General features: G+C 41.8%; 1 protein-coding gene across 1 annotated transcript; it reads left to right on the top strand.

Moving 5' to 3' along the window:
• Nucleotides 1–585: 585 nt before the first annotated feature.
• On the top strand, nucleotides 586–5,423 carry LOC116399223 (leucine-rich repeat-containing protein 15). Its single transcript, XM_031876196.1, has 5 exons — nucleotides 586–623; nucleotides 1,735–1,880; nucleotides 2,763–2,931; nucleotides 3,014–3,176; nucleotides 4,799–5,423. Exons 1-5 carry the CDS (start codon nucleotides 612–614, stop codon nucleotides 5,095–5,097), a joined length of 789 nt encoding a protein of 262 aa, XP_031732056.1. The 5' UTR covers nucleotides 586–611; the 3' UTR covers nucleotides 5,098–5,423.
• Nucleotides 5,424–11,715: the final 6,292 nt, after the last annotated feature.

The raw sequence follows: 11,715 nt of genomic DNA, 5'->3' as shown, positions 1-11,715 counted from the left end.
GTAGGAAGTGAGTGCGCTCTTATTGGGCCATTCTATTGTTTCAAGATATTGAGCATTTTTGGTGGTTTGGTTTTAGGTTTAAAGTATTCTGAAATCATATTGAAATAAAAAATCAAGATCACCCTTCCAGAAGGATATGGGGATTGTCACCAGGTCACCAGCTCTGAGGTCAAAGGTCTGTGCTTTGCTTGCTTTCTTATTTCCAGGCTGACTAAGAGGATTGGCAAAGAGGACATCAAACTACCGAGCTTCATTCAACGTTCCACACTTTAACTACCAGGCTGCCCTCCTCACATCCTCTTGCTTTGCGGTGAAACATGTGTCTCCTGTTCCTGGCCCCTCTCATCTTCCTTCTTGCCTTTTTTTCCCCACCGTCCCTTTTTCCATCCGTCGATTGCTCGTGGTCGTGTCCGCAACACTGCATTTGTTACGAGCATGCCGACCTGGTAGACTGCCGCGACCGCGGGTTCGAACACGTCCCCAGGGGCCTCCCGCACAGCACCTGGCTGCTGGAGCTGAGAGGAAACAATCTGAGCGAGATTGGCACCCGAGCCTTCACCGGGCTGTGGTCCCTGCGGGTGCTGGTGCTGACCAACAGCCAGATCCAAGAAATGCAACCACAGGTGGGAACCAAGGGACGGATGAACTTTAAAAGGTCGATTTCTTTTTGGGACAATTCCTGATAAATAGCACTGGAAACATTTTGAAAGTTTTGAAAGAATGTTAAGGGTACATTTATGAAAGTCGCAGTAGAAGTTGAATCAATTAAGGAGTTAATGTGTCAATTTAAGTGCTGAAAGGAAACACAAAATGAAAAGCAGCTGAACTGTCGTCTGAAAGAGATAAAAACAGTTGAAATGTTAGTTGACTTACGGACATTGACAGCCTTTGACTCATCAGTTGAAGTATGAAAGCAGCTGAGTTAAAAGCATTGTAAATGCCATGAAGTGGAACAGCTGAGCACTGAAAGCAGTTGAACTCTCATTTAAATGCAAAAAATGAAAAGCAGCCAAAGTGGCATCCAAAGAGTAAGAGATAAAAGCATTTGACATGTTAGTTGACTTATAAACAAAAGGTTGATTTATCAGTGCTGAGCGCAATTGCTGAAAGCAGCTGAACTGCCATCTGAAGAGTAAGACATGAAATGGAAATGTTAGTTGATGCGTAAATGCTGTAAGAAGTTAAAATGTCAGTTCATGAATGCACTGGAAATGTCGGTGGAAGTGGAAGTGTTGAGCACTAAAAACAGTTGAATTATTGAGTTTACATGCAGGCATTGACAGCAGTTGATATCTCAGTAGAGGTCTAAGAGAGGGATGTAGTAACTTTTAGTTGAAGAGGAGAATCCTGTTGAAGTGCCAGTGGCCCTGTTCACACCTGCATTGACGGATGCATCTCAGGTGATCCATTCACAGGTGGACAGCTATAACGTGAGTTCACACCTGGCATTAGAATGCCTCTCCACATGCGGAGCTCACTTCCCCACTCTATATATACAAATTAACATGTAGGCCAATGAACAGTAAAGGGGACCAGATGGAGGAAAAGACTGACAATGGTGGAGGAGGAGAAAGTTAAAATAAATGATTAATAATAATAGAAAGGGAGAATCGTTAAAAAGAAGACCTTCAGGTCCATCTGGGTCACAGTCAAGGGAGGGGGACAGGGAAGATGGAAATAATCGCAATAGTTAAATGCATGCTTCTCTCTGTCTGTATTTCTTTCTCTCCACAGGCATTTTTCTCTTTGTCCTTCCTGGAGAAGCTGGATCTCAGTTGGAACCAGTTAACAGCTCTACCTGTCGACTTCTCGACCAGTCTATCTGCTCTCAGAGTGCTGCTACTGGAGCACAACAACTTACACCATTTATCTGGAAACAGGTACCAAGTCCGTCCATCAAAGTACAACGGAAGTCCATCTTTCTATCATTATCATACTCCATATTCCTATTAGCCTCCTCAGAGGAACTGGAACTGGATTTGCAGGGGGGACGGACTAGGCTTGCAATTAACGTGAGTCGTTAGTCAAGTGACTCGTTGAAATGAAATCGATCTGTTTCAATGAGGGCTATTTTTGAGTTTGTACTGGGATGTCCATTCACCTCCAAAAAGAAAAGCTGCTGATTTACAGACGTCTCTTTATACGTCCACAGCCATAGTCCACAGTCATTGGTGTATTCAGCCCAAGATGGCGGCATTCGCTACAGCAGTGCCATCTGTCAAAAAAGCATGAGCGTTTCGTCTCTCTGCTTCTATACTCTCTGGTTCCCTTCAGCTTTATGCAGCCGCAATAGCGTCTTCCAGATCATTGCTTTGTTTTTCAGATCTGCATCTTCATTTTCTCGGGGGCTCCCACAGCACAGTTTGTCTTCGACGAATAAAGCACTAAATCCCCCCCCGTACACTACCTGCCCAGCACCAAATGACCGACAGACAAAGATAGCGATTAGCCAGCAAAGAAAGTAAAACATCTAGCAGCTAAAGGGCCAGATACTGTTCTCAGGACTTGGTAGGGACCAAAAACAGAGCTAAAAGAGACATTCATCAGGTGGACAGAAACACACGACTAAATAAGACACCGTTTGCTAACTAGTTGGCCATATCACCTCTTCTTGTCCACCCCCTCATTCCACCACTTTACCATAGTTGTATCAGGGCCAAGAAGCCAAACAAACCTCTCTGCATCAAGCCACAGATACATACCGCAGTGTATTCAGCGCATGTGGGTTGACCCTGTAATTGTCTCTCCTTCCCGTCCGTCAGCTTCGAGCATCTGGACAACATGGAGAAGCTGGACCTCAGCAGTAACCAGCTGGTGGAGGTTGGCTTCGGCGTGTTCAGGGGCCTCTCCAGGCTCAGGCAGCTCTACCTGCACAACAACAGACTGACTGTGGTGCAGCAGGGGAGCCTGGATATGCTGCCTGGACTAGAGGTGCAATAAATGAGACTTGAAATGACTCTGTGTGTGTGTATACCATATGCCTGTCTGTCTGATTACCCGTCTGTCCGTCTAGGTGCTCCAGTTGAGCAACAACAACATCTCGCATATCGACAACAATGCTCTGGCCCCTCTCTACAGCCTGGCCGTCCTCGCTCTGGATGGAAACAACCTGAATCACCTCAAGTTTAAGACCTTCATCTGCCTTCATACAACGGCTACACACATCCAGCTGTCAGGTTTCCAGTATCTATACTTTTTTATTGTTGACCAAGTGAAGAGACACCACTATTGCGCACAATGAAAATGTGCATTATTCACTCTATTGCATAGGAAGATGATATAGTAGTGAAATATAAGATTAAAAACAGTGTGTTGCTGCCACCATGAAAAAGCAATGTGCTCAGTTTCTCATTTTAATGGAAAAAGGTTGCTTTTCATGTCATTACAATGAGGGCACATCTGTCTGATACGCTCGCAGCATAGACGGAGGGTCAGCCAATTGCGGGTTGTATTTGTTCGATCAAATATTACAGCAGGGGTTGTTGCAGACACACCTGGCTACGATCTACTAGGTGCACATTTCCGGTTATGACATATTTATTGTCGTTACTAAATTCCCCAAATCGTTCCGTTTAAAAAGAAACTTTTCTTTTCTCGTTCTCAACAAGTCACTTTATTTCGTGATGTCGCGAAACTTGACGGTTTCTCATTAAAACAAGAACCACGTCTCTGTATAACACGATAACTTGTTGTTACTAGACGTTTATGTCTGTGTGGCAGGATGTTTCTATGGCCGCAGGCTGCTTAAGTGTAGTTTTCATGGTACGTGCAATGTTGGCTACCAGATGGCAGGTATTATCTGACAAGAATGAGCCTCTCCTAAACCTCCCGCCAGCAACTCCCACAAGGCCAGATGGCTTGAAGTATGTTAGTGCACTTTATGCACATCAAGTTCATGACATTTAGCTCCCATCAGTATATAAGCCCAGCTTCTGTCTGCCAGTGAAGACCTGACCACCATTCCTAATCCACATATTGTATCTCTCTATATAGTTATATCGGGTATTTATATTTCAGTGTATGAAATAAGTAAGTATTTGATACGTTGATTCTGTGCAATAACGGGAATGATTTTTTGATATAGCAAGATCTAATTTTGTTATGATAATAAACAGTTCTGGTAATAATGAAAGACTATTTTATAATAACATGAAAAATAGACCCTGTATGTTCATGTATTTACTACAACATCTTCCATGTCATTTTGATTCACATTGTGCCTCCGAATGAAAGCAAACAAACAGCTAAATGTACTGAAATATCAAAAATATCATGCGATAAATAAAAAGACAAAATAAACTCCCAGTGTGTACGTAGGATTTGATCAATATAAATGTTTTACACAAACATGCAGCAAAACTAAAAGTACAGAAAACAGTCTACGTGCAGATGAAATGAAAAATGCCCTTTTAACCCTTTGAAATCACATTCCCAGTCACATTGTGCCCCGATCCAACAATATAGGCAAACAACCTTTTTTCATTATTATTTTAATATCAAAATCTAATCATCTTTTCTTCCTGTAAAAAAAAGGAAAAAAGTGTATATATGTGTATGTGTGTGGATTATATATGTGTGTGTGGATTTGAATTAAATCCCTCTTGCAACTGTACACAAGTATTCAGTTTCACTGAGGAATACATTCCACCACAGAAGCTCCAACTTCTCTTTCACTTGGACTTATGAAATATAAACTTTTTTTTTAAACATTTGACCTTTTTGTTGTGTCTGGTCAACATCTCCTATGGGTCAGCGGACTCGGAGCCAACTGTCGTAACCTCTGTTATTGCACCACCAGGCAACCCGTGGAGCTGCGACTGCGATCTGCACCGCGTCTTCAGCAAGATCTTGCACGTTCGCCACCTCCACATCGACGACTACCGCAACGTGACGTGCCAGGATCCGCTGCAGCTGGCCGGGGCCTCGCTAGCCTGGGTGGACAGCCGGCTCTGCGTGGCGGAGACCGCCACCGTGCTCGTCATCACCGGCACCGTGCTGGTCACTGTGGTGGCGGCCCTGGTGATGGCGGAGAGGAACAGGAAGAAGAACAGGGGGAAGAACTGGGACACTGAGTCACAGAATCAAACTAATACCTAACAATATGGAGACCCTGTGAGACCGGAGGGTGAACTCCCAGGTTCCTCTAGTGACAATGAGGCAAGATGGCTGCCACAAACTGACAATTACTTGAACAGACAAGTTCCCCTTTTCCTTTGCTATTTAAACAGGCAACAGAGTAGAAGTCTGGAGGGCTTGAAGGACACTGGTTTGAGTTTTTGCTCATGTTTTCACTTAAAAGTATAATGTCCACACCTTTAAAGCCCCTCCCCTGTGTGATGAATATTCTTTTAATGTTTTTCTGTTTATTGAGAAAATCGGTAAATTCAAGAGAACATTGATGCTATGCTTTGATTTCAGTCTCCTTTGATGACATCACTTGGAGCCGCTGAAGTCAGAAAACATGTAAATGAAAGTGTCTTTTATGGCTTATTAGATGATATTCAAACAGCACAGAAAGCAACTAGAGGCTTCTAATAATCTCATAGGATTGTGGGGACGGGGGCCGAACCTAATGTTCCAGAAATTTTAATATTTGACCTCTTCCTAGTATCTCCAAATAATATGACTCAGAGTCAATACATAAAGAATTAAGATGGTGACGATGGTGTTGTGCACTTTAGACATTCATTTAAAGTGAATGAACATTCAATAAAAAGTCTTTATTGACTTTTTATTGAATGAACATTCAATAAAAAGTCTTTAAATAATAATAACATTAATAATTAATCAATTAAAAAAATACTCACCCCTTCCTATATTTTTGTACAGTCCCTTGCCATGTGGTTTGATACGTTTTTATTTTAAAGAATATCAAAGCGCCATGTCAAGTAGGCCAAACCTGAACGTCATCTGTAAATATTTATTCGAAGCCCTTCCCGACGGGCTCGGGTCGGGTATCCACACTCTAGCCTCCAACTCCGAATCCTCCACACCCATTTCTGCTGTATTTAACATGTGTAGAAAGAGATAGCCAGACATTTTGGTTTAACAACCAGGATTACAATTTGGAGATATTTACTTCATCATCCAGCAGCTCAACGTTAGCCGGAGTGATGGCACACAGCTCTCCAGAAGTCCTGAACTCAGTTGCACGGTTTACACATCCTTACACTCAACAATACTCCATGGTTAATGTCAGAAAGGCAGCTAAGAACGTGTGAATAAGACAACTTTGGAACTACCGGGAGTTACATCTTGGTAGAGGCTACCCGCCCCCGCACCTTGAACCCTGTGTCAAGCTAACATTAGCACATCTCGAACCACTCCCTCCACTGAGAGACCAAACCGGTATTAGGCCACCATCTAACCCGACCCAGCTGGAATACCCCAAACGTAAAAATACTATATCCAAACAGAAGATTAGGAATCCCAAAGTTATTCAACCAGGGATCACTGAAAGCTGAAGGGAAGGACTGATAATGTCATGAATGGAGACAAATTCGTCCCCTTTGTCTCTCTTTTAGGTAAGTTTTTTTAAAGCTGAACAGAGCAGACCGGAACAACAGGATTAGAGGGAGATTTACTATATTTGACTGACTGCCAGCAAAGATATGTCTGACACAGACTGAACGGTGGGGGCTGAGGTCGGGTTTTGCACCATTTGTTGCACTGAAGGCCAAACGCAAATGCATCTTTACCTCCTTCATGTGTTGCATTTCCGGTTGAAAGAGGACATTGGGATGAGACAGTGTGGGATTATGGGATGGGCTTTCTGGGAAGACAGAAAGAGCCTTTCATTTGATAGAAGGGGATTGTTGAAACGTTTATGATTGTTTTCACCTACTGGTGGAGCACGAGGTCGTCTTTAAAGATTTGCCCTGTTCGAGTGTCAACCCTGAGCCCTAAGCATTGTACCCAACACAGCCTTTAAAGGAAATGTTTGACAATTTGGGAATTATAATAAAATACTATTTGCTTTCTTTCCAAAGTTAGCTGAGTAGATTGATACCACTGTGCGCTATATTGACTTTGAGAAAGCAGGTGGTTAGCCTAGCTTAGCATAAAGACTGGAAGTAGGGCAAACAACTAGCTTGGCTCTGTCCAATTTGAAAAATATATCTCTAAAACTGACTAATTAACACGATATATCGTGCTAGTTTAAGCAAACCTGAATAGTGTGCCAAAATCTGCTTCTGAACCAATTTGAGGCGGGAATTTGTAAATGCAGTTGCTGAATCTTCCCTCATATTAGATCTACAAAGCCTAAATTAAAAGTTTGTTCTGACTTACGTATTCTGTTTCATTATTCTGTTTGTGTGGAGTTTGAATGAAGCATGTTTTATCATTGAAGTAAAACTACTGTGTTTTTCAGTGGAGACTGGTAGCATGGCTGTTTCTTTTCACATTTAATGTGATCATTTTAGGGTTTATTTCAATAAAACCAGAGTTGATGATGGTGATCGTACAGTGGAACGAGCAAACCATTTTGTTTCTGTCGCGTTTCACAAGCGGCAAAAGGTAAAATTGTTGTGTTTTTAAATGGAGTGTGGTGGCTTTGAGGAAAGCATATTAGTATGTTTTGTACGCTTATAGAGTCTAATCATTTTAAAAGTCCTTCTTGATTTTATAGATTTTTTTAATAGGCCCACAGGATTTAAATCTGTGCATGTTATAATAAAACAACCACTATCTTTGGAAACACCCAATATCTTTGGTTCATTGATTTTGAACCTTTTTTTGCCAAAAAAAACAAACCTGTCCGTCTGACAGTGTTAGAGGAGTGCAAACTGTAGAGTACTATTTTAAGGTCAATAGTAGGAAATGTAGCTATGTTTAAGGGGATATCATTTTGATATACATGAAGTCTTTCACCGTGTTTTTTGTCACTGGACTGCCTGATCTGACCTTCTGTAACCAACACAAAACAGTGTGATGGCTGAGGCTCATCACACTGGGTCACAGGTCTATGACGGACTGTTTATGTTTCATCACACCTGAGGTCAAATTCCAATTTCCTGTAGCATCCTCTAACAGTGTCAATGCACTCTCTCTAAGGACAACGCCACACAACTCTGGCTGCTTGTGTTTGTGCCTCTCATGTAGCCGACTGTAATCATTAGGGCCCGAGCACCGACGTCGGGCCGTGAGGTCCCTATTGAAACTGTAGGAATTATTATTATTATTATTATTGTTATTATTATTATTATTATTATTATTATTATTATTATTCTTTTTCTTTCGAATGAAACGCCATTTTGGGGGCTTTAGCATGTCTCCAACATCCCCATATTTGGCAAGCATATCAGGATTGCGGGAAAATTTGATATTTTATGGGTCCCATGCTCGAGGATGACAAAATTGCTCGCTAGCGCCCCCTAGAAGTTGGAAATGCAAGCCCCGACAGCCCGTATATCCAAATGACTTAAAATTTTACAAACATGAGCAACTGAATGAGTTCTACAAAAAATCCTCTTGGGACCCTAAGCTCCGCCTTCCAAAATCTTCCGCCATTTTGAATTTTGTAAAAAAAAAAAGAAATTCACTTCTCCTAGACCCTGGGTCTGATTGATACAAAATTTGCTGTGAATCATTATTGGATCTATATAATTAAAAGTTACTAAAGGCTAATTGATATGTCATTGTATTAAGAATATATGGACCAATGAACTTCATAGGGCGTGGCCTTCTACATCAATATATAGTATAACTTCAAAACCATATGGCCTATCATCCCGAAATCCGTAGCATATGTTGACATCGTGTCCTGTAACATGCCCTCAAATTTTCATTCCATACAACCACTAGGGGGCGATGCAGTAATACCCCCATTTCTTTGCATTTTTAGGCATTTTCCATCGTTTTCAGGCATTGTACTTTAACGAACTCCTCCCACAGAATTTGTACGATCAACTTCAAATTTGGTCAAGATGATCTAAAGACATTAATGATGAAAGTTACTGAAATGGTCTACTGACATTGAATGACCTTCGTTTTATATGGCGCCCATGTCACGCACATTTCGTGCCGTTCGCCATGAAAGAGGAAGTTGTTGTAACTCCAAGGTACTTTATTCAATCTGCCCCAAATTAGTTCTGCATGATGCTGGTCCAGGCCTGAGCACATTTCCATGCCAACATTTTCACAAAGTCATAGCGCCACCTACTGGCAAAATGAAATGACAAGTTTTATACTTTTATGTACTCCGACTAGGAAGTTGCCCAGATCAGTCTCAAATTTGGTAAGCTAAGCCGTAAGACATTGATAATGCTTCACCATGAATATTGTGAGTTGTCGTTAAACGCTGTTGCCGTGGCAACGCGTTATTCGCCATGAAAAATTAAGCTTATTTTTCTGTGACTTAGGATGCTCAACAAGCCTTGGAACTTTGCACAGGTGTCATAGGTGATGGAAATAAATATTTCATATGGCTTTTTGGCTTGACCCTTTCAAATTGCCTCGATAGTGCCCCCTACAAATTTTCGAAAATGCAGCCCCAGCGCTACGTTTGACCTACATCTATACAATTTGTATCACATGACGAATTAAAAAAAAGTGTCTTGGGACAATGCTCTAAAATGAACAGGAAGTCGGCCATTTTAATTTTTGTGTGAATTTTCTCTTGATTTCTAGTCGCTATACTTTAACGAACTCCTCCTAGGGACTTTGTCAGATCCACTTCAAATTTGGTCAGTATAATCTAAAGACCTTTGCTATTAAAAGTTACTCAAAGCTTTACGTTTGATGCAACGGCGTGGCCGTGGCGTGGTGGCCATTTTACGTGAATTAAAAACGTCTCGCTCGCAGACGCGCTGTCCGACGGTCGCGGATGTTCTCGGCCGCGCAGGCCGGAGTCCCGCCGCCACCCCCGACGCGCTGCAGATTGCGAGGGCCCGTTCATCGCTGCTCGTAGCTTTAATTGTTTTTGCATTTCTGCATTGGCTTCACTTTTTTTGCCACCTGTTTGGTACACTTGCTGCTCTTGTGGTGCCCTTGGTCTGTCCTAAAGGCATCCCATCCACTTTGATAACACACACCATAATGACCTCTACTCAATTTTTTCTCAGTAATAATATTTGGGCATGAGATAATCAAACAGCAGGTGGACTTTGCTCGCTGGGCACAGAGACACTTCGGCAGAAGCCTGGCAGAGTGTGTCAGCAGGAAGATGAGCTCCACCAAGGTACCTGTCTGTCCGTCTGTCTGTCTGTCCGTCTGTCTGTCTGTCTATCTGTTCGTCTGTCCGTCCGTCTGTCTGTCTGTCTATCCGTCTGTCCGTCTGTCTATCCGTCTGTCCGTCTGTCTATCTATTCGTCTGTCCGTCCGTCTGTCCGTCCGTCTGTCCGTCCGTCTGTCTGTCCACCTTTCCACCTGTCTTATCTGGTCCTTAATTTAGTCAATTTTTTGGGGGGGTTCTTTTTCTTACAGATAAAGACCGTTTTTGTTTTGGTGACGGTGTTGTGTGCAACCAGTTTGGTTGTAGCAAACCCAGTGGAATTGATGAGTGAACTGACCTTTGACCATTGACCCTTTCACTTCAAACTTAGCTCTTATACTGGCTCAACATAACCAACTCTCTCCTAACTCTCTCCACATATCCCTCGACAGACAGCAGCCAGACAACAGGGTAAGTAATGTGTGTGTGCTAGAGAGAGAGAGATGAATTTGGTGTCATGTCATGGGTTTATGTGCTGCGTTTAAGTGTTTAAGTAGAAACACATCGACGTCAACATGCAATTTGTTATTAGATATGACATGGAAATTAGCTGGCAAAGTGAGTGCAGTCTTTTATTATTTGATTGAGGTATAAATCTGTGTCCCAGGGGGGCGCTGTTATTTTTTACGCCGCCTACCAGGGCCAGCTGAGAGATATCTTGTTCAACCCGAAAGCATTTACGGCACTTGTTCAGCGGTGCAGGAAAAACACCGACCAATGCGTTGTGAATCACATCACGTGATGCAGCTCAGCCAATTAAATATGGCCATTCTGACAAGTTTCCTGACTCAATGAGATGTACACACACCGTGACACACGGGGGAGGTACAAGGATATCGACAGCAGAGCAGGACTATTGTAACATTAGTTGTAAAAGTCAAAATCATAGAACGATTTCCAAAAGAGAAGAACATCCAGAGAGACCAGAGTCATTAGACTCTGACTGGACAGACTCAAATAGGTGAATTCTTCCAACACTAATTTCTCTTTTTAGAAGATGAGAAAAATATAATATCGTAGCTTTTTCACTTCACCCTGAATGAACTGAATTTAAAGCTGCAGGGCAATTCAGTGAAAATAATTTTTCTAAAATGAATTCTGTTACGTAATTTAATTTTTAATCCAGCCGTTATTTTACTTGAAATGAGAAGAACATTTATTCATGTATTTCTATGTATTATTTATAATCCATCCAGTTCAATTTGAATAATATTAGTTAAAATATAATTGATGTGTACTTTCTTTGATTTGGCAGTTGTTTACTACACAGAGACGTTACTACTACTAGACTTCTTGAATATAGATATACCCAAATTATATATATATATATATATATATATATATATATATATATACAGTATATATATAATTTGGGTCGTGGGTCGCGGCTTGCCATTAAGGGGTGATGGTGGGTCCTGCAGCCAGACCAGTTGAGAACCACTGGTATAGTAGTCATCTGTGGATTTACCTGTTAGTATAGTATAGTAGTCCTCTGTGGATTT

The sequence above is a fragment of the Anarrhichthys ocellatus genome, unplaced genomic scaffold, assembly GCF_004355925.1.
Source record: "Anarrhichthys ocellatus isolate YVR2014 unplaced genomic scaffold, GSC_Weel_1.0 scaffold106, whole genome shotgun sequence".
Taxonomy (NCBI): Eukaryota; Metazoa; Chordata; class Actinopteri; order Perciformes; family Anarhichadidae; genus Anarrhichthys; species Anarrhichthys ocellatus.
The sequence above is the reverse complement of the archived record's forward strand: the minus strand, read 5'-3'. Positions and strand labels throughout refer to the sequence as shown.